Here is a 24,362-nt window from a genome sequence, read left to right on the forward strand (position 1 = left end):
TTACGCCTTCGCCAAAAAATTAATAACTGCACACTGCATACACGTCGTGACGCCATCCAAACCCGTGCCAGGCCATCCGGCCTCTCCGGCAGCGGAAAACAGACTCTTCCTTCACTGTCCACACGAGCGCTGTTGCATTTCTAGCGGCGACTCAAGGAACTAAAGTCCGTTTATAATGTCTAAAATGCCAATTCAAAATACTCGACGTAAAACTTAAATAAACTAGGCAATAAATAAAACTAATAATAGTAAAACAAATTTAAAAAACTGAATTGATTAATACAAATCTTTCCAAAGCTGATTAACACAATGGCTTTTGGCACACCTCTAATGGCCAATTAAAATATTTGGAAATAGGAAACAAAACTAAATTAAACATAAAAAATACCAATGATTTAATAGAAAGTTCCGGGCTTACAGAGCTAAAATAAAAATAAATAATCTAGGGGTAGCAGACATGCTACAACACAACATACTGTATGTAACAAACAATTTATTAGAGAAGTTTAGGGGCACCTCTGTTGTTGTGTACCTGTATTGCATTGCTGCATCGTTTGTTGGCAGGTCGTGCAAGATGCTGCTCCCATTCCTCAGACGGAGATTGCAACAGACCGCGATCAGGGAGATGATGAACTGGGTAAGATAAACTTTTTAGATTCTTGGACATTTAGCCATGTTTAGCCTAGCCCAGTAGTTCCCAACCAGTGGTCCACGGACTATCAGTGGTCCGCGAGAGCTAAAATATGGTCCGTGAAAGATTTCAAACTTTGAATGAACGCGCGTCGGTGAACAAAAGCAAGCGCGGCGCGGGCAGGCGACCGGGGGAAGGGCAAGCAACTGACTAAACATTATGGTGCAAGCCGGTCAGTCAATTGTACGTTTTCTTTTGTTTTGCTCAGCAGTGTTGTGTTAGTGATTCTGTTTAGCTGTTTAGTGGGTCAACATCTGTAACTCCTCAATATTCTTATGTATATTTTGATTAAATATGAACAGGATAAGTAGGCTACGCATTTTTCTCTGTTAAACTTTTTAAATAAAAACATGCAATTACTATTATCCTTCATCGCCAGGCGTTAGCTTCTAAGACTCTTCCTAAATGCTTTAATGATACAATGAAATTGGCCATAAAAGTAGTAAATGTCATTAAAAGCAGTGCCTTAAATTCACGCCTTTTTAAAAAAATGTGCACTGAAATGGATTCCAACCATGAGAACCTCCTCTTTCACACAGTGGTTCGTTGGTTGTCGACAGGCAATATGCTGGAAAGATTATACGAGCTGAGAGGAGAGATTGAGTTGTTTCTAGGTGAGAAAAAAATGGAAGACATACTAGTACAGTTTTCTGATTTGACATCCCAGATGCATTTGGCTTATTTTGTGGATATTTTTACACTCTTAAATAAGTTGAACTTGCAAATGCAAGGTTCAGGAAACAGACAATTAGAAGGCGTTGCTTTTATTTGCAAACTTAAGTTATGGATCAGTCAAGTTGGCGAGGGCAATTATAGTGCGTTTGCAACATTGAAGGCACTCCTTGACGACAAAAAGTATGTCATGTTTAGGGAAAGCATACAAAAAAACAGCAAATGTCATTTGCAAATGTTGGGTGATGAATTCAACCGTTACTTCTCAGAATATAACAATACAGAAGCTAATGTGGACCAAAAACTGATACGCAACCCTTTTGGCACTAATGCTAGAAAAGTTGCAGAAGAAATCCAAGAAGAACTTATTGAATTACAAAATGACAGGATCTGTAAGGATGCTTTTGAATCTGATTCTTTGGAGACGTTTTGGTGTCATAAAGAAATTTCATATACTAAAATTCGAAAAATAGCTTTGCGCTATCTTATGCTTTTCTCAACAACTTATTTATGCAAACAAGGATTGTCTGTAGGGTTCTGTGAATATTTGAAATTTCCGAATACGAGTTCGAATTTTTGATATTCAATTCGTCAATTCGAATCAAATTCATTTTACAATAATTCGACTTGCAAAATCTGGCCCGGATACACTATTATAGGACATCCCCCTCCCCCATTTTTAAAAGAAATGTAAATGGACAATTACATCTTCCACTTACAAAAAATTATACAACGAAACCCCTTATTTACGTTACCGTTATTTAGGCTTTCACATTATTTGAACCATTTTATTTCTGTCCCGTTTTAACATCATTTGATGTAATGCAATAAATTCCCGTTGTTTACAACGCGCCTATTGCTTTACGCAGTTTACGCCGTTCGTTCTGATAAAACTGCTTACTAAATTAATTAATCCTATTACAAAGTAATCTGATGTGTAAATAGTGTTTTAAGGACTTTTTAAAAGTTATAAACTTCATCTTTAACGTCTCGGGAGTTGCTTTATATCGCTTATAAAAACGTAAGTAGAGCCAGTTTGATTGTGTTGATTCCTGTATTACTGTATAGAGCGCGCACACGTAGTTGAAAATTGATATCGATAGCTCGCAGACTGCATGCACGCGCGTACTCTGTCAGGAACAGAGTAAACCCACATGATCGTTATGCGTTTAGTTATAAATCACATTCTTGTTACGGGTTTCTTTTTTTTTTACGTTGAATAAAATGGTTTTATTGCATCACTCATTAATGTAAATTATTTGGCGTGCTTTCGCAAAGTCTACTTTTTAAAAAAAAAAGTACTTTCCATAAATAGGTTTTGTTTTTATGGATTACTTTACTTTTTTTTTTTTTTTTTGCATAATAGTATTCTCCGTTCACTCTTACCTGAGTTTTGGAATAAACAAAGCCTCTTGTAAACAAACATTTTCATTGGCTGCTGGCCGCCGCGCACATTATTCGTGCGCAAGAAATAGTCCCTTGGTTATGTACCATTTGTAAGTATTTTTATGTTTTACACTGCCTTTTTTATAACAATTGTTGTTATATAGCATTATAGCGTTTCGCCATTAATATCCGATACAGTTTAATGTGTCAGCAAGTATTTACGTACAATTATGTTAGCAGACGCCGTGTGTACAGTGTACAGTTGATGCCCGGCGCAACAGTTGTATTTCGGATTCGCGCGCACACGGTTTGTTATGGCTGACGGCGGACCAAGTTTTGTAAAGCACAGAATGGGAAAGGGAAAGCCTTTGAAAAGTGCACAGAAAACTATTGTGTTGAATTTTTTTAAAACATTTTCAGACAAATATCCGGATTGTCGTGTGAATGATATCGCGAGTTTAACTGCGGAATTTACGAGTGTTTCGAAGAGCAGTGTGCTTCGTGCAGAAAGAATTACAGGACACTGGGACATTAACAACTCCCGGGAAGAAATGGAAACTTGAGTATCCTGTTATCAAAACTTGTGATGATTTTGTGAAGACGGCTACTAGGCGTAAAGTGCATAGTTTTTTATTCGCAAGTGAACCACCTACGCTGAACAAAGTGCTACGGTGCTTCCTGTTATATTACTTCTCCGTTATTTTATTAGCACCGACTGTACTGAAGTGTGTGTGTTGCAACTAGTGCTTGGCGCGCAAGATGAATTCAGCCTATCACTTGCTGACGCGGCGCAGTGATACGACGGTGTTTGTTTATTTCAAAACTCAGCTAAGAGTGAATCCACGGTCTCACCCCTAATTATAAACTTGATTTTAGAATAAAATGTGCAATGCTTAAGCGATAAAAACGGTAAATTTTTTATTTTTCTTTTGTACCACTTCCTTATGCTGTGATATTTTTATTAATATTTTAATCCTTGAAAGTCAAACATGCTAAATAAGGTGGCATGTGAGAGAGTTTTCTCTACAGCAGGCAACATAGTTACCAGCCACAGAGAATTGTTATTGCTGCACCATGTCGATGAACTCACCTTTCTCCATGACAATTTGAAATGATTTGTGAAGTGATTTATGTTAGTGCTACAGACATTTAATTTTTAATTTTTGAGAATCTGGTTGTGCTTCTTCAATATAGTCTCACTTTAATTTTAGTTACTTGATTTAAACTGTGAATTAAGTGACAAGTTTTTCAAAGGTGGTATGTATGTGAAAAATTTTTAATGATCTATGTTATGTTAATAAATATTCTCAAATTAGATTCGAAAAAAATTCGAAACTCGTGTTTTTTTTTGAAATTCGATTCAAATTCGATTCAAACTGAAAAATCACAATTCACAGATGTCTAATTGTCTGCATTACTGATCATTAAAAACAAATCCAGGAATCAACTGAAAGTAAGTGATGATATGCCTGTAGCTTTGAGCAAAAATATTACCCCAATAATTCAAGATCTTGTACAGAAGATGCAAGCTCAAAAATCTCATTGATACAAACTGAATTGTGTACTAAAAATATATGTTTTCAATTATAACACTGTTAATTAATGTTTATTTTGGTTTTTTAGATTGCTTATGTTAAACGTTTCGATTAAAGTTTATTTTTAGATTGATACAGATTATTTTTTAACCTTGTGGTCCCTGCTAACAATAATGAAATTAAAGTGGTCCCTGATCAAAAAAAGGTTGGGAACCACTGGCCTAGCCGGTACATGGGGCGGAGCACCAGCTTCGCTAATCAACTGCATCATGTCGCTGCTTTTGCTTGGCTGGGCCCTGTGAGCCAACCCCTCGTGACCTAGGCTAGAGAGTGTCGGGCAGGCTTCAGGTTGGTACCTGGGGAGAGTGGCTGTGCATGCGACGGGATATTGACGTGGGGCTATCTTTGCAGGGGAGTCCAAACTTGATTAAAACTAAAATCCTTCTGGCCTTGTTCAGGATTTCTCCTACCCACCAAAGGCGGTGTTTTTTTAGTAAAATTTAATAAGAAAGGGGTTTTCGTTATTAGAGTAATTTGGTAGGAATGCTGGCAGTTATCTTTCAAATGCTTAGTCACAAAAAAACATTTTCTACACATCTTTGAGGTGGGATACAAAGTTCTTAGTATTTAAAACAACATTAATTTATTATTGATCTATGATCAGTTATGCCATGCGTCCTCAAACATATATTTTTTTTCCCAACCTTAATAAACTATGTATTTACATTGACCATATCTCCACTTGCCCATAGTACTTTGTTTTTGATTTAAAGTTGATAATATTTCTTGTAATGATGAATTTGTTATGAAAAGTTTTGTTTTCAAGATGTTTTCTCCAGTTGATATGAAGTTATTGTTGTTTTAAAAATAATTAGTTACTTTGCTAAGCACTTTTATCATTGTTGGTGAACTAAAATTAAAAATGTGTAATATACAATGCATTTGTGTTTTGTGATTTTATTGATGTTTATCTATCAAGACACCTGGCTCACCAAAAAATACCTAATTTTTTTTTTTGGTTAAAGTTGTTATTTGGCAAGCCGGTTTTTATTTTGTGGTAAGCTTTATGTTCCATAAACTTTGAGTACAACGTTTTAGCTGGGAAAGAGTATAGCAGCTTAGCTTATTTTAAAATTAAATTATTACTTGTATCTTATCTTTCCACAGATAATCTGGTGTTCATCTGCGGCTTCTGCAATTCCAACTTTACTTCGTTGGATGACTGCAAACAACATATGTCTCAGGTAACTACAGCTTTTGGTTGTTCCTGTATTTTCTGTATGCATACCTAATTTATTAATACCTAGATACCTGAAAAAAAGAGGTTATTTTTCCTTAAAAGTAGTGTTATTTTTCACAAAATTCGCAACAAAAAGCCAGTTCATTTTATTTTTATGTGCACTTTTATGGCATTTAATAAAAAAAACTTGAATCATCCAACCTAATGCTTGTAAATAATTTCACAGAAATTCTATTTCTTAATTGTTATGTTTAGAGATGGGATTTTCGAATCTTGGATTCGTCGAATATACTGAATCCTATGGATTCGAGGTGAGATTCGAGGTGGGTTTTTAAGAGTTTTACCGTATATACTCCTGTATATCGCACCCTTTTTTCCCTAAAGTAAAGGGGAAAAAATCAAGGATGCGTGCTATACACGGGGAAGAAAAGGTGAGAGGGGGAGGCGGGGAGGTGTTAACTGCCGGGTGATGGGTGACGTTTAAAGGGAAAGATTGCAGGAGAGTGCGTTTCTCAACGCTCACTCTTCCATCACTCTCTTCATTTTCTCTCTCTATCTCTTTCTCCATTCCCTTTTAGTATGGCCCTCCCTCACCGCTGTAAATCACACTGCTCACTCACACACACATACACATGCGCGCAAGATCGCACATCATGGCCTCTTGTTTATTTTTAGACCTCCCCCTCTACAGAAAACCAGCGCAGTAGCTGGTAACAGTGCCGGGTGGAGAAATGCCACTTCGCCACTAGTCGCCTCCAGCCGGATTTGCGGGAGGGGGGGGGGAGAGAGAGCATGTTGTCACCAATCCCTCACCCACTTCCTTCGCTTCCTCGTCCCAGCAGCTACCTGTTAGTCATCTAGTCCTCCGCGCCAGCTTAGCAACGGTGTTAAGTCCTGTCAACTGTCAAGGTTACTTGATGGTCATAGTCCCGTTCCTGCCTGCCTGCCTGCCTGCCTGCCTCCCCCTCCCTTCTCGCCTCTTACCAGTTGTGACGATACAGCGCTTCATTATCTTCCATCTACACAGCAGAGTTTAGCTTGCTCGTGTCGTTTTATATGGTACAGTATGCCACAAAAGTTTCGCTTTCAGGTGGAAGAGTATTTAATTTAAGTATTTTCCTGACACATCACCACACATCAATGTAAATAATCATTTGTTTCATAAGTAATTACATACTTAACAGGTACCACAAAATGTTAGTAAAATTTATTTATGGGGAAAAAAAATTATAATTTTTTTCTTTGGAATTTGTTGCAAAAATTGTAGTGCGCACTATACACGAGGGCGAGCTATACACAAGTAAATACTGTAGTAATTGAAAATTGTATACCTAAACTATATTATTAAGGTAACGGAAATAGCACAAACATAAGATAAACTACGCTGCATTTTGTCAATTAGCATAACTACTCGATCATTTCCAACCTTCAATAATATAACATTGCAGAAAAAATGTAACTTTTTTTAAATGGTGTCTGTTATACAAACATATTTTATTGAAAACATAGGAAGAATTAATTTAACAGAGAATTAGACAGCTGGAAACTTACGTGTGTGGTTTTTGAGGTTATTTGTCTCTATTTTATATCAGGTGTATACACTATGCACTTATTTTATAATTTTCATGTGATTTTTTTTAATGCATAGGCCTATGTAATTTTTTTAAATAAATGTGTGATTTTTTTTTATAACATGTGAAGTTTAGTGTGGGACTGGGATTCGAGATTCAATGACAAACACTGAGGATTCGACCAAAATGTGGATTCGTCCCATCCCTAGTTATGTTACTACATTTCAAACTAAAGGTGCATAATAATTTAAACTGTAAACGTTGAATTTAGTCATTGCAAGAAGCTTTCTTTCAGGTTCTGCCTTTTGCCTGTGATGCTAAGTTGTAGTGATTAAGTAACGTTCACTGTTCAACATTGTTTGACGGTCTATAAACAGCCCGCAGGACTGCTAGTGCAAAGTGATTGTGATTTATACTCAGAGAAGTCTGCAGTTTCAACATATCTATGTGCTTTTCTTCTTGAAAATCTCTTGCACATCTTCTTTAAGGAATTCATAACCCTTGATAAGTTCTGTGTTTTCAAAATAAGAGTTCAGGAATAGTTTTGTTAGTGAAATATCTTCTGACTTGTTAAGGATGATGTTCTTTGGGTTGAAACACTTATTTAAAGTCCTAAATACTGGTGCAGAAGGGTCATTGTTCTACATCAATACCATTTGGGTTTAAGTCCATCAACAAGAACATTTCCTCAACTTTAAATAGAAAAACAAAATCTGTGATCCAAATGCGAGCCTGAATGAATGCATAAGTATCGTTGTAGTTCATAGTATCGTCGTAGTTCATACCACGAAAGAGTGCGGGCCATCAAATGTAGTTAACTCGGCACTTGACAGAGAGCGTGCGTGATATTGATATTTGATTATGTGTGCGCGCTCTATACAGGAAGCAACATAACCAAACATGAATGATGCCAACTAGCACTGGCTAGATTTTGTTAGTTATGCACTCCATCTCACGTTCGCATTACAGTTTTGGTTTTTCTATTTAAAGTGGAACAAAATGTTTTTGTTGCATGACTTATTAATTTAAATTGTTTGGCGTGCTTTGTGTACTATACTTTTTTAAAGAAATTACTTTCCTTGAATATGTTTTGTTTTTATGAATAACTAATAATAATAGCGCTATATGACAGTGTGGTGAACATAGAGAAATGACACTCAATAGCTGTTTGTATGTCATATGAGATATGACCTATGATTTTCTGTTTACCCATGGCAATCAGTTGACCAGTTTAGAAGTTGATGTGTGTGCTGCAGCACCATCTAGCGGCGAGTTACAATAAAAAATGGATAGCACAATACCTTCTCCATGAAAAAACACTTTGATGTGCCAACTTTCATGGTGATCATTCAACAATGTCGGAGTTTATCGACGTCATACATAGATACCAACATCCATTTTTACATTTATAGATTTACTAACAGCTTTTCTAGTGTGACTTTCTGACATTAGAGTAATTTACATGGCCTGTTTTGAAACAGCAAGAGGCAATTGGAAGGAAAAAGGTTTTTTATGGCTCTAGTTCATAAGCCATTGTTCAGAAAGCTAAGGATATTGCGATACCCCTCCACTTCACTGCATTCTAAAGTTTTATCCGCTCTCATCTGTAATGCCTGCTGAACCCCAAAGGGTTCAGAAAGCTGTAAACAAGAGCAGACTAAAGTGACACAAATTACGCAGTTCACAGGCAGATTGTTTAGTTTTTCAACTATGCTGTTGGTTCAGGAGGTAGTTATTAACAGCAGTCTAAAGTGGCTTAAGTGACACAGTTATGTACAAGGCTGAGTGCTCGGTTATCAACTAAACTCCATCACTGTAAATTCACATCTTCCAGTGGCAAGACACAAGTTTGCAATTACCTAATATGCTACTCTTACTTTAAGATTTAGCAGTTTTGGTAAAAAAATATCACATTATATTTAGGTAAATATAGTATTGGTATTTGTTTCAATGTATGTTCTAGCAGTGGGAAAATTTAAATACGACCATTGACTACAATGGAAAAAACAGATGCCTTTGCAATGGCCCCTAAACAAAATGAAAGCGATAGTTACATTAGTGTTTAAATTGATGGTCATGATCAGTCTACCACCATATGACAGTAGCAGCTTAATAATTGTATTTACTATTTTTCAATGACAAAAAAAAATCCAAAACACAATAAACGAACATAGATTTATCTTGTTCTGGACTCCAGAGAAAAATTGGCAGAAAATGTGTTTGTGATATTGCTGTACTAAAATACAGTTTACCTGGCTGCCATTAACATCGAAAACTGGGTAATGACTATAGTTTAAAATGTTAATATGAGCCCATTTAGACACTATTTCATGAATACATTTATCAAGTTTGTTGTGAAATGCTTTGAATTTTGTAGTATTTTGCGGTTTGCTAAAATTTCCTTGATCTGTATGTAGAGTAGCAGCTTATGGGAAATATGGAAGTAAAAGATTTATTAGGTTATGTTATCTGCATTAAACCACAATTTTTGATTAATTAAATATTTTAAAAAGTTTTTTCATATATACTATTGTAGCTGACTTAACCTAACCAACATTTTACTTCAGTTATTATTTGTATAGCCCAGAAAGCTGCTACATCTACATTCTTACCATTTCCTTTCTTTGTGTATTTTTTATGTAAAAGTAAAAAAAAAAAAAAATAAGTTCTTTTACAATTCTCATTTTTAGTATTTAAACATTATTCAATTAAAACAAAAAAAAATTATTCGCAAATGCCTTGTGATTGCCCGCTTCCGCCCACCCCTAGCCTGTTAGCTTTTGGTATAAGTTTACATTCAGATATAATAGTTTGTAATTGATTACAATAAAAGCTCTTAACAGTAAGCCAGATGAAATTATTAATGAATAAAATTTGAAAGATTGCCTTGCAAACTATTCTTTTTAAATTTTTGCAGCTTTTATGCTACAAAAATATTAGTTATTAAAAGAATATTTAATAAAACTTCACTGCTATTCAGTATAATACATATAATAGATTGACTCTTCTTGTTTCTTGTAAGGCTGCTTGATATACTTACTTGAAACTCTGTATAAATAGTTGAAATATAGGTATATGTATATGCAAAGTCTGCTCTTTTAGTGGACAGAAATTTATGATGATGAGACTCCTCTGAATAGGCTGTTTAGAGATTTCTGCTTAAGATATTCTGCATTGTGTACAGTTAAGTTTTTTATAGTTAACTTCTTTTGGAGAAAAATATTTTTTTTTACATAGTATGCTTAAGTTTCATCAATTTACCACCCTGTTTCCCAGATAAATGATGTATCATGCGTAGAATGAAGTTTGGAGTATCAATTAGTCATGTTGATACTGTCTTGGGTGGGAAACTTTATGTGGATTTTTTAAGTTGGCTGAAATGGTAACAATTAAAGATTTTTTTCCTTACAAATTATGACTTTTTGTCATCAGACCATCCATTTCGTAATGTACATAAAATGTATTCTCAGAAGTCAAATGCTTCATGTCTTTCTATTAGTGTCAGTGTTGTTAGTTTGCTTTTGTAAATACAGGTTAGTGTGGATTTGCCGTGTGGTCTTGTGTAGGTGCACAAGGCATTCTCGCCTCCCAGCGAGGGAGACGCGACCGGTGCGGAGCCCGCAGAGAGTTCTTGGCCTGCGGAAAAGCTCCTAAAAATAGGAGGAAAAAAGAAGAAGCCTGCCACACCTGTCAAAGAAAAGAAGCTGAGGTGACTCATTCATACAGACATGATTAAAAGTTGAATTGCGAGAAAACCTAAATAAAACCGAAAAGCGCATCATACACCATGTAACACCAAAATGCAAGTTATACATATACACCATAAAGAACTGAAATACAACTTTAAAAAAAATCAATCTATCTAAATTAACTGTAATTAAAAAAAGGTATGTTTTGATATATTCAATTCAGTTAATATAATTTATTTAGCAGAAAGTTTGGGCCAGAATGTATGTTCTAAATAGGTAGATTGGACAATTATTTACTTTTTGATCTTGCAACAGTTACTAGTGACTCATTTTTATATTATGGCCTTGGTGCATTATTCAAACAAACAAATACTACTTCGACAAAATATATGAAAATGTTAAATCCGCTTAAATTTTCTGGCCTGCTCGCACCACAATGTGTGCGGGTAAATTCAGAGTAAACAAATTTAATCCTGAAAATACTAAAAAAAAAATTTAAGAAATGGTGGCAATAAATAATACAAAAAAAAAACCTACCTTAAATTTACCCGAAAAAAACCACAAAATTGTGCAGTTTATACATAGCACAGTATACATACATGGGTGTGAGTATGTTTTTATGAGGAAAATAGGAAATTGTAAATACCATTATATAATTTAGGAACATACTTAATTAAAAAAATAACAATAAAAATTACCTATAAATATTATACATAAAGAGAATTCCTTTAAAGTCTGGGCTCATAATAAAGGTAAATAAATCCTTCATTGTCTGTGCTGAATTTTTGGTATTTTGAAACTATTGTATTAATATGTAAGTCTTTACAAATAAATAAGAGTCCAGGGCAGCCATCTTCCATCCATGAGAAAAAGTACATGTAGAATTAACACTCGAATTGCACATAACCTATTCACTGATTTAAAAACAAACAAGCTTTTGGCAGGTACTGAAGGATGAATATTTAAAGATAGTTCGTAGTTAAGTCCCATGGTTACACACAAACTCACAGAGCAGGCCGAAGGACTACGTCCTCAGAACAATGGTGTGGTCACTCGAACATCACTGTGGTCAAAAATTTTAGTTAAAAATTCCAAAAGATGAAAAAACTATTGATGTTAAAAGGTTGTGCCTGGATCACAACCCCTAAATTCTCGACACACATAATTGCCGTATTACTCAAATAATCGTCGCCATCGCTTAATCGTCGCACCGATTGTTTGAGGTAATGAATTTGGTATTTAAGATTCTCCTCATAATCGTCACACCCTAATTTATTGACGGCGACTGAGGCGCGAGGCGCGAATGGAACAGCCGTAAACACAATGGAACAGCCGTAAACACAATGGAACAGCCTGCTTTCATGTGGCGTGTGGCACGATCGGAACAGCCGTAAACACAATGGAACAACCTGCTTTCACGTGGCGTGTGGCGCTTCTCATTGGTCCATCCTTGAGCGGCATGTCCTAATTGGCCGTGTGGGAGGAAGGAATGTGTGTGGAAGATAAGATGCTGTGATGCCATTGTTTATATCGTTTGCATTGGAGTGGAAAGTACCGGTAATTGCAGAGTTTAAGATAGTTCATTTTGTGAAAATATAGGTAAATACAATTTGTATACTGTCGCTTTCAAGTTGCGCGTAATCACATTTGCAGAAGAGCACGGAAATCGGGCCGTGGAAAGAGAATTTTCAGTAAGTGAAAAACTTGTTCGTGACTGGTGAAAACAAAAAGACAATTTGAATAACACGTGACTATAGCAGCGATTAAGATGACGTTGACGTCCCGGCAAATGAATCTGATTCATCAGAATTTAGTTCAGACAATGAATAGATAAACTTGATGAGTGTTCAGACTGAATGTGTTTTATTAATGTATTTTGTTTATTGATTTTTTCGCAATGTCGTGTTTATACTATATTTTTATTTTGCCAAACTTCTTGTAACCAAAAGTTGTTTTGTTTATTTTGCGCGTATTGTAAATACATATTATGTATAGGTACCATGTACCTAGATATTAACTTCTTTACTTTAGCTTTTCAAGCGATTTACAAAAAAATTTTACTTAAAAAATTTTTTTTTTTCAATTTTTCCTCACATAATGGTCGCACCTCAATTTTTCTCCTTAAATTTTGGTAAAATTGCTGTGACGATTATGCGAGTAAATACGGTATATGTTGTAAACCCTGGCCCGACCGTGACCTCTGGGTACCTAGTACAAACGCAGACCAAATGAAAGAGGCTCGACAGCCACATCTGAAGTTGCAGGTGCATGGCCTCTCCAGCCAATCACAACACAGTCCTTACAAAACTCAGGCTGTATACAAATTTTTTATGACCTGTAACGAGGCTATTCGGGCAAAAATTATGACCAAAAAAGAAGGAAAACAAACAGATTCTGAAGACCTCATTTTAACCAATTAAAAAAATACTTTGAATAATTACCAGCTAATACTAGCGCATTGCAACAGCTGTCCTGAGTCCTTTCTCGTTCTCTCTCTCACTCTCACTCACTCTCACTCACTCACATCCTTATGCAACATGCCAATAGTGGCAAGAACAAAAACAAGACAAAAGAAAATGATGTTAACAAGCCATTTACAAAGAAAGCAAACACAAGCAATACTTACAGTGTTTTATCGCATAATGGTCGCACGCGCGTAATCGTCGCAACCATATTTTAAGCTGTCAAAATTGGGATAAAAATAACTTCTCGCGTAAACTTCGCATGATGTTTTTGGTTCCGCTAGTAGATGCCGAGTGCTTTGTATAGGTATATTTTCCGTATAAAACAATATATTTTAAAGTAAAAATCTAGTATTTATTCTTTCATTACCACTTACTTAATAAATTAACGGAATAATACAAAGTTGTTTGATGTGTAAATTTTCTTATAAAGACTTTTCAAACGTTATTTCCTTTATCTGATCGTCTGCGTCGCCGCGGTGTAGGTATAATCTAAAATTTAATTTCTGTCATTACCACTAATTTATTTAATTAACGGAAATACAAAGTTGTCTGACGTGTAAATTTTCTTTTAAAGACGTTTTTAAACGGTATTTCCTTTATCTGCTTGTCTGCGTTACCGCAGCGTACCGCTTATAAAAATGTAGTCAGCGCATCATTCATGTTTGGTTATGTTGCTTCCCGTATAGAGCGCACGCACGTAGTCGAATATCGATACCTCACCGATTGGATGCAACGCGCACTCTCTGTTAGGTGCCAAGTTAACTACATTTGATAGCCCGCATTCTTTCGTGGAAAGTGTGTACTACGACACGTTAGTTCACGTCAGATTCAAGTGGCTTGCGTTCGCGTTAGAGTTTTGGTTATTCTATTTAAAGTTGAAGAAAGGTTTTTGTTTAAGGAATTATTAATATAGATTGTTTGGCGTGCTATTGTATACTCCACCTTTTTTTAAATAAACATACTTTCCATGAACGGGTTTTGTTTTTATGAATAACTTTACCTAACAAAAAAATTTTTTTCCTCATGTGCGACAATTATACGAGAAAACACGGTACATAAAAAAATCTAATTTCATGAGCAAATCTTGGGCATCCAATGTTTTAATGCTTTGAAACAAATGTGTAGCACACATCAGACACTAAGCTTTGCATCACAAAGGAAGCTTCAGATAAAACTAGTAACAAATTTTCTGGTGAAGTTGAATAGAATGTTAAAAAAAAGTTCAATTGATTCATATAGTCGAAGCTTTGCACAGGCCTACCAGCCAATGGCATGAGAAGAATCCTCTTCTCGATCCCTATATGCAGACACTCGAACAAGTGTTATCCAATCCACAAAATGCAAGCTTTCTGAAAAAAGCTTATGGGGTCTAAAAATATGAAGGGTTCAAGGGGAAGTTGACGAGGTTGCAGTGCAAGGTGTGGCACATAGTGACAGGTGTTTTGTAAAGCTCCAGAGTTCTTAGTGTGTGCCCTATGTAGTTTTCTTTTTTTTTTTATGTATAAGTTTTTTTGAAACCTGTTAATTTATTGGTTCATGTTAATCCTGCCTCTTGTTCAAATAGTATAGTTGCATACTTAATGTAGTTTTGTTTTACCTCCTTTTCAACCCAGCATGTGCATCCCGAAACACTTTTTTTGCATGCAAACTATGCTAATGATGATGATGTGTAATTATGATTGGTAGGTGTAACGTGCCAAGCTGCTTTCGCAAGTTCACCACTGAAGATAGACTCAGACTTCATACCTCGTGTCATGTGTCTCTGGACGGCAAAAGTCGAGAGTTTCAATGCAGCAAGTGTGATTTACGGTAAGAATTAGTGCTATTCGTACTATTTGTAAGCACTTTGTTACCACTCACCACCTCCGGCTAGCTCAAAATTAGGTAATGAGTGAAAATACAGGTTGGTAGCAGGTCACGAAGTAATTCATATGCAATGTTCGATGTAATACCTGTTTTTTTTTTATTCGTGTAAAAATCACAATATCTTCCGCACAACATAAGACAAAAAAAATTAAATGTACATCCAGAAAGGAAAAAACACGTAGACTTTTGTTACGAATTACATCCTGTGTGTTTGTGATAAATCACATTACATTGCCCAGATATGTTCCGGGCAACGACGGATGGACAAAAGCCTCGCTGTGGGCTTTGCCTATGACTACGGAAACATAAAGAAAGTTCTAATTTATCAAAATGTCCGGAAAAAATAAAGTTATTAGGTGTCGCCCGAACCATAGCAGCAAAGTTGTATTTTAACAAAAGAACATTACTATGTTATTTGAGCCATCGCCCGACCACAATCTCTTGTCACGGTGCTCGGACAATGACTGCTCGGCACGGTGCTCGGACAATGACTAACTATACAGCCTTCCTTCCCTTTGTGCGGACAGTGTCCAGGGCTCGCTGACGTAATTCTCAGCTAATCACGGTGCATGGCAACAGAAACTTCCACTAAATTCTTACTTCTGTTCCCACGTCCCAGCAATTTTGTCTCTCTCTCTCTCACACTCCCGTGATTGTGACTCAAACGCCTAGCGTGTGAAACAAAGCCTCGGTCATGGAAATAACAAAGGAGATTTACGCCAGCATGCCTTCTCACACAAAGAAGCCAGCAAAAAAAAAAAAAAAAAACTTGAAAAATAAACTTATAAATTATAAAAATAAAAACTAGGGATGTGCGAAAGTGACTTTATCCACACGAAACGAAAGTGAAAGAAAATTTATTAAGTTTCGCGAAAGTGAAACGAAAATGAATTTTTCTATGAGATAAATATATTCTTAACGAAAGTTAAGCGAAATTTTTTAATTAACAAAGAAAAAAGTGCCCCAAAATTTGCTCTTCAGTAATAAATTATATTACATAAATCATTTTGGTACCTTTTGATGTATATACAGTAGAACCTCGATGATACGTTCCCGTTTCATACATTTTCCCGTGTCATACGCCGATTAATTTTGGTCCCGCCTAAAGTACTATATTTACAATGGTTTACTTTCCCGGAACATACACTTATAAAATCATTAATTTCCCGTTTCATACGTTTTTACGAAGCGGAAAAGTCCTAAAATTCACAAAATTTTGTTATATTCCTCCGGATAAACTACATTTTAATGCTTTTATTTTGAAAAACGTTACATTTTGTAAGGCCACTGTTTCTCATGTCAGCTTTACTTGATTATGGACTGTATTTTACATTTCTGATGGTTACACATTATGTATTTAAGTTTAATCTGACATTGTGCTGGTATGCTAGATCGAAAATTAAATGTATTATTTAGATTCCCTTTTCATACACTTTCCCGCATCATACACCATTTTTGTGCCCTCCGTTGAAAAGTGTATGACAGGGGTTCTACTGTATAAATATTACTATTTAATATAATCAACATCCGCCCTAGACCACACAACACAGACCCATGTCACTCGTAAATTTCAAGAATCAATCCAGATCTTTCAGCGCACAGACTATTTCCTTTACAGTCGTAATGTCGCAGTCTATGATAATATATTTATCACGTGCATGGTACTGATGAAAAAACACGTAACTACTGCGGAACGGCCGTCATCTTGCACCACTGTCACACATGGCTAGCTCAGGAAGCTGTAGACCAGGCAAGGGACATGGTCAAAACAAAACATAACAAATGGTTGCTGCCAAGTGGTCATTACATGCAGTGACTTGTTGACCTTTTTGTCTAATTGGCTGTATATTATGAGGATTTTATATGCCAGACAGAGTATGTAAAATTTAAATAAAGCAGACAATGTTTTTGTTTGGCTGTGCGCGAATAAAAGTAGGTACGTTCTTTGTTTATGTGTATACGGTAAATACTAAATAGTGTACTAATAGTTCTGGAATGTATGTGTTACGAATATAGTACCTACACTACTGTTTGAAAGCAAATGAATCAGGTAATTTTTCAAATATTCCATGATTTTGTTTTGATACCTAGGCCTACTGTAATCACGGTTGAATTTTGTTTACTTTATCTGCCATGTTTGTTCAAATTATGATTTTACCGTATTTTCATTAACGTGAGTTTTTTTCTTCACCACGTAAATTAATCTTAATGGAAATCTTTTTTCTAATTAATGTCTTTATATTATTTGCATATGTTATTACATTATTATTAATACAGTAGAACCCTGTTATAATGTTCCTGCATATAATGTTTTCCTGCTTATAATGTCATATTTTTAAAGTCCCAATATTTCCACCATAAGGACAATGTATTTATTTCCTGCATATAACGTTCATAAATAGTGTAATTTCCTGCTTATAATGTTTGCTTTCTAACAGTCAATAAATGGGGAAAAAAATTTTAAAACCAAATTATTCCAACACTTACGATAAAAAGTTTCCTTTATGTATGTTTATGTTTACAATCACTGCCATACAATACATGAAGTTTTTTAAAATACAATTTTATGCAATATACTGAAGGTACACAATGTTCATAGTTACGTTTCAGTTGGCAGCCTTAGTCAACTCTTCTCTTCCTTGCCATTCCAGTGGGTATTCAGATGCACGTACATAGTCCTACGATATTTAAGTTGCCAACCATTGAGCGAGGGCATAACTAAAAGTGTTTTCTATTGCTTACAAATAATTTTTTTTTTTTTAATTCATACGTAGGAATCCCAAAATTAAACATTTTCAGGTGGCGAAGGAGTAGATGTTCTCACTCTTAATGTTGTCATCATGAATCGTGAGACAATTTTACAAAAAATGTGGCAGTGTATCTTTAAAGACAAACAAAATTTAACTAGGGAACAAGACAAAGTTGAAAAATTGTTGGCTTGTTTCAGAAAATTCACGTATCAAGTATACTATCTTTGGTTTTAACATTAAAGTTGTTTACATAGCTTGGTGAGTCCATTGGTACAAAGCTCGAACATTAAGTGCCAAATTGAGATTTCCTGCTTATAACATTTTCCTGCTTATAATGTTTTTTTCTTGTGCTCCTTTGAAAAACATTATAACAGGGTTCTACTGTAACAAGCAAATCATATAAAAACATTACAGTAGAATCTCAGTGCTAAGTACTTACAGGGACCTCAAGTTTTTGTACTTAGTACTGAAACATGCATACATATCTTTACAAAGAGAAAAAATATATATATAAAAAAATAGCTACAGGAGAGCCGCAATGCCATATGTATTCGCAACTGCGACTTGCTTTTTTTCCCCTTGTCTAGTTCTCTGAGTATATCCACTTTTTCCTTAAGCGTGAATTGCTTTCGTTTCTTTTTATCTCCAGGATCATTCATATTGTAGCACAAATACAATGCGGTGTCTAAATAACGTAACCTGAAAATAAACTCAACAATAACAATAAACAATCCCGGCACAGATATCAAACAGTATTTTTAGCGTAGCGTAACACTTTTGTCTAAATAATTAATACTTCTCTCAAACCTCCGTCTTTCGATGTATCGAATGGTGTTGTGTTGTTCAGGTCGCATACTACGTACGGTATAATCTATGGTTGTGCGCGCAACTGTTTTGTTTACTTTGTTTTGAGTATTTAGAGGTTAGAAAATACGTTGCGGTGGTATTTGTGTATCTTTGTTCTACTACATTAATCATTTAGCTGGAAATTTATTTACCAGTTTAAGTAAATTTTGGTGTAGTAATGCCACGCTACTAGTAGAATTTATACGTTATAGTGAAAATATGATACTTTAAACTGAAACCGTTTTGCATGGCGAAGATACGATTTTTGGCGGGGACTTAAAAAAAATTCGTTAAAGTGAAATATACGTTATAATAAGGTACGTTATTGTACCGGTATTCTACTGTACATTTTTATTAAATTACGAGTTCTTTTTCAACTGGAACAAACGAACTTCGGTAAGCTATTGAACTTTCGTTTGGCTCGAAATATTTCGCTAAAAACGAACTTCGACAGATGAAATTCTTACCGAAATCGAAAATGAAAGTAGCATAATTTCAATTTCGGTATCGGTATACCGAACATTCGCACAACCCTAATAAAAACAATAAACCTGGTGAATTACGTTTACGATAACATTTAAAAGGAAAAACTTTACATCATTTGATAATCTTACCTGTAATATGACCAAATTTTATAACAAATTATTATAACTGGATTGCATGGGGAAGGCTGTAATCTGGGTTGTTACAACTTGTGCTTTATTACTGGAAATATTAATGTTTTGCTTGGTGTTGAGCTGGAGTTTTCTGACTTAGGCATATTTTTATATGATATAAATTTTATGATTAGTTTTTGTCTTGAGTCCATTAATAAATATAATTAGGGATGGGCCGGTCGAATCCTCGAATCCTCGAATCCCACCGAATCTCTAGTATTCGAAAGATTCAAAATTCGAGGGAAAAGATTCGGGATTCGAGGAAAAATATTGATGTAAATGTAGTACTTTAAAAACTGTTTACGTTTTCCTTGGAACACATCCTATTGAGGTACAGTAGCACCTCGTTAATACGTGATGGTCAGGACCGAGATTATCACGGATTTCCGAATTTCGCGGACTAGCGATTAAAAGCCCGGAAGGTCTTGTCAAGCTTCTCAGACACCGGCGTGCAGCTGGGTTACGGCCGTTCACGGTAAGGGCCGTCCGTCTTCGAATTAGTGTCTCGGCTTAAAGAAATACAGCACTGCCTAGCCATTAGTTCACGGTCATTTACAACAGCCGAAGAGAGAAAGATAAGATCGTGCTGACCTTTCACCCTCCCCCCTCCCCCTCGTACAGCCGAATGCCAGCCAGACACGTCACTCGCCAGGCGCCTGCCGTGCGTTGGCGGGTGGAAACAAACAAAGGGAGATGGGAAGCAGAAGTCAGGACATCCCCCTCAGGTTTAAGGAGTGACAAATGTGACAGCTGAAAGGGGGGCGACACAAAGGGTCGGTACAAACAGCGTTGCAGAGTTTGGCGGCCCACGCGATGGCTTGTAGTGTTTGCCGGCCGCCGGCCCGCGTGACGTTAATTTTAAGCGCTGAAAATTTTTACTTCTCTTTTTTTTCTTCTCTTTTAAATCGTCCCGGTTTATCCGATTCCCGAATTAGCGCATCACGGATTAACGAGGTTCTACTGTATTGTACTTTTAATTCATTATTATATTAAAAAAAAATTATGAAGCATGTACTGATTTGGGAAACTTACTTTATATTCATGAACATGGATGCATTTGTATTTGTATTTGTACACATGTATTTTAATCGCAATTCAATTTTAAATATTCTGATACACGTTCTATTTATGAATTTTTTTAGGACCAAGTTTGGTTTGTGTAGACTACCAACGTTAAAATATGTATTATCTGAGAATTCCATGATGGCCAACCAACGAATTTGTTAGCCAATAATTATGAGCAACATAAAAAATAACTAATATTAATATAAAGAATTTTAATGGTAAACTAGAGAAAATACCCCGTCACTTTTAACTTCGGGCATATTAATCACTATGCTTTAGTGAGGCTTAATTTTAAAAGACGCACAACAATATTTCTTATGGCCTAAAACCATTGAAGACAAGATGGCGCCTTCCAGTTTCCATTAAATATTTCAGGAAAGTGTTTACCTACATTTGGGACTTTAAACAAATGTCAAGTTGGTAACTACAAAATATTGTTCCGTCGGATGTTGAATTTAGTTTTCCGATTTCCGTGAATACATGAATCACTGTACTCACAGATAATACCTGAATGCCTTAAATCCACCAAGTCGGATTCTACAGCAATTGATGAAGTGACCAGATTATTACGTGATCCTACAGTTAACCCAGAAATAAACATTCTCGAATACTGGAAAACTCAGTCTGCGTGTTCACCCAGGCTACATAAACTGTCCAAAAAATATTTGTGTTCACCACCTGCGACATTGTTCTCTGAACGTTTGTTTAGCACTGCAGGAAATATATGTGACCAAAAACGGAATCGTCTTGATCCAGACCGTGTCAAAATCCTTGTTTTTTTAAATAAAAATTTAAAGGGTTAAATAATTCTGCATAATGTTTATTTTTTTCTCTTAACTTATAAATTATTTTATAATTAACACTTGAGAACTGGATTCGGATTCGAGGGGTGGATTCGAGGTACTGTTTGGGATTCGGATTCGAGAAAAATGGGATTCGAACCATCACTAAATATAATTTTTGTGTATTGAAGAGCAACTAGTGATTACAAAATATTCTTTTCAGTTTTTTCCTTTTCTTCTTGACTAATATTCATAATTAATAATCACTGTTTTTCTTTTACTTTTTTACATGTGATAAAGTATGTTGTTGGTATTGCTGCTGTTTTTTGACTGCTCAGCCAAGTAACAAACCACATTTTCTAAATCCTGCCTAAAATTTATTATATTCTCTACTTAGTATATAGCACTAGCTCTTGTATTTTAATTGATTGAAGAAATTTAAAGGTTTAAAACTAATAAGATATGAAAGTACGTGTTATGTATATTTAAAAATAATTTTCTGGATTTATAAAAAATTTAAAATGATTGAGAGTATTGAGTTAAAAATACACAGTAATAAGTATAAAACATCTACAATTGTTTTACTCATAATAAGAGCTCTTTCATGAATGAATTCATGTTTAAATATTTCATAGTGTGTCCAAGCAAAAAATTTGATCTTGAATTTTACTTTTAAGTGGTATAAAATAGTAATATTTTTGTTGATGCATATATTCTATGTGAGGTAATAATTGAACGGGGTTAAGTTAGGTAATTAAAACACCGTAATGTAATATACAGTAAAGTACGACAAACACATTTTAAAAGGTGAGATAACACCTGAAGCTCTGCACCAAGTGGTGTCCCAACCAGGCAGCCGACTGAAGGCTCTGTCTCGCTGTCTACGTTGCATTTTTAAATATTTAGAAAATATGCCATAGAATTTAAGTTATATGCATTACCCAAGTGTTTAAACTAAGAAATGTGGCGGATCCAGCTAGAGGGGCACCAACTCCCTGAAACTTCATTCGTTTGGATTCATAAGTGGCCCAATGAAGGGGGAAAAAACCGTACTCTAAACAATATATACAATCTATAATTTCTGAGTACAAAGTCCTTTAAAAAATTTAGTGAGATTGAATTTGTATCATAAAAACAGGTTAAATGTGAATAACCTAAACTATCTATAATATTAACTTCACCTGACCTCCGGTGCTACAGTAGAAAGCCCCCTCCGAGGCAAACCTCTGGATCTGGCACTGACACAGAATGAGCTACTGGTGAGCGATCATGATGCAGTCAGTCAGGCAGGCAGAAAGTTACTAGCAGCCTGATTTGTAAGAATAATATCCCCGGATTAAGATTTTGTAGCGTAAGAGACAGATATCTGAGATAAAATGGTGTTGGCGAGACGAGGTCTAGACTAGTGTGAGGTGTGACAGTACTGGTGTGGGTGTGATGATGATGGCATGATGTGTAATGGTGCTGGCATGAGGTGTGATGATGCTGGCGTGAGGTGTGGTGATGCTGGCGTGAGGTGTGATGGTACTGGTGTGTGGTATGATGATGCTGGTGTGAGATGTGCTGGTGTGTGGTGTGATGCTGCTAGCATAAGGTGTGATAATGCTGGCATGAGGTGTGAAAGTGCTGGTATGAGGTATGAAGTTGCTGGCGTGATATATGATAGTGGCAATGAGAGGTGAGAAGGTGTTGGCTGAGACGTGATGGTTAGACACTCGGAAATATTCTTGAGTAGTAAGTTTTAAAATTCCCTGAGTGACAGACACATAAATTTTTTGGTAAAGTTGGAAAAATTCTTGAGAAAAAAAGAAATTTCTTTGGCAAAAAATACATACATATCAAACCAAGAGACGTTTTGATTTATATGATGAAAAAAATTAATAAAAATTGATTTATTCCACTTATATTCTATTTACAACAAAATATTTTCACAGAAATAATTTTAATACTTCTTATGAAATGAACCTTTGTGTTGCAAAACCTAATCCTCCCCCCTTCTTCCCAGAATCCTGGAATTATTATTGTCATTGCATCATTTGGGATGTAAATCTTTGGTTGTGAAAAATGTGGTCGACGGGGATGGAAATGCTGAGGCTGCGAATATTCTAAATTTTTTAAATAAATGTACCTTCTTTAAATAGGTTTTGTTTTTATGGATTACTTTACATTTTTTTTTGCATAATAGTAGCACCCACGGTCTCGCCCCTAATTTTCAAACTTTATTTTAGAATAAAATGTGCGATGCTTAAGCGATAGAAACTGTAAATTTGTTATTTTTCTTTTGTACAACTTCCTTTTGCTGTGATATTTTTATTAATATTTTTATCCTTGAAAGTCAAACATGCTAAATAAGGTAAGCTGTGATACTTTTTATGGTCTTCCCTTTATTTACACTTTCCCGATTTTTTAACTTTTTTACTTTGACCCCATGAAAAGTGGAAATAAGTTTTACTGTAAATAATGTGCGTAGCCATGTTCCACTTTATAAAATAAATAACCAACTAAAACTTTCAAACGTTCAAACACACTAATGATTGCCAGTCTGTAAATGTACAAAATACAGTAATTAGTATGATTTTCAGAGAATAACGGACATTGAAATGGTACGTACATTACACCGTCTTTATTTTATAAATTATCTAATGAATTTGAATGTATATATCTTCACGTCAGCGGCAAGCTAAGGTTACTAGCGAAGCGGAATTCTAGAACGAAATGTGTACTGCACAGTGCACGCATGCTCCTCTTTAAAGTTAAAAGGCACCTACACAATTGAAAACTTTTACCGCTTATCTTACCCTTTTGAAGTCGGCATTGCACAATACATTTTAAACATATTCAACCTATGAAAATTAAAGCAGTTTTGGAAATGCATAAACTTTAATTACAGCATTTGTATTTTTTAATAATTAATCTGTACATATAACATGTTTCAGCTTGGAAACAAATATTGTTAGTTATCTGCAAAATGGTGGCTTGATTTTGACTTTAGTTTTCAACATTTCGGAAACGTAAAGTAAAAAATCCTTGACTTTAACTTTACCGGAACAATATTTTGAGAGCTATCGTAGAGTCAAATGTTAAAAGTTTTCAATTGTGTAAACAGGTCTAAATGCACGTCCATTTCGTTACATGCTTCTTTATCATT

The 24,362-nt window shown here is 35.3% G+C and overlaps 1 protein-coding gene across 2 annotated transcripts in view; it reads left to right on the forward strand.

Annotated features, from left to right (window-relative positions):
- LOC134545781 (zinc finger protein 543-like) overlaps window positions 1-24,362 on the forward strand; it is a 99,788-nt gene that overhangs the window by 13,148 nt on the left and 62,278 nt on the right. For both annotated transcript variants that reach the window (XM_063388635.1, XM_063388633.1), the window contains exons 5-8: window positions 565-637; window positions 5,452-5,528; window positions 10,662-10,804; window positions 14,936-15,058. In XM_063388635.1, the coding sequence (XP_063244705.1) occupies window positions 565-637; window positions 5,452-5,528; window positions 10,662-10,804; window positions 14,936-15,058 (416 nt within the window). The remainder of the gene's footprint in view (window positions 1-564; window positions 638-5,451; window positions 5,529-10,661; window positions 10,805-14,935; window positions 15,059-24,362) is intronic.

Source organism: Bacillus rossius, chromosome 1 (assembly GCF_032445375.1).
Source record: "Bacillus rossius redtenbacheri isolate Brsri chromosome 1, Brsri_v3, whole genome shotgun sequence".
Taxonomy (NCBI): Eukaryota; Metazoa; Arthropoda; class Insecta; order Phasmatodea; family Bacillidae; genus Bacillus; species Bacillus rossius.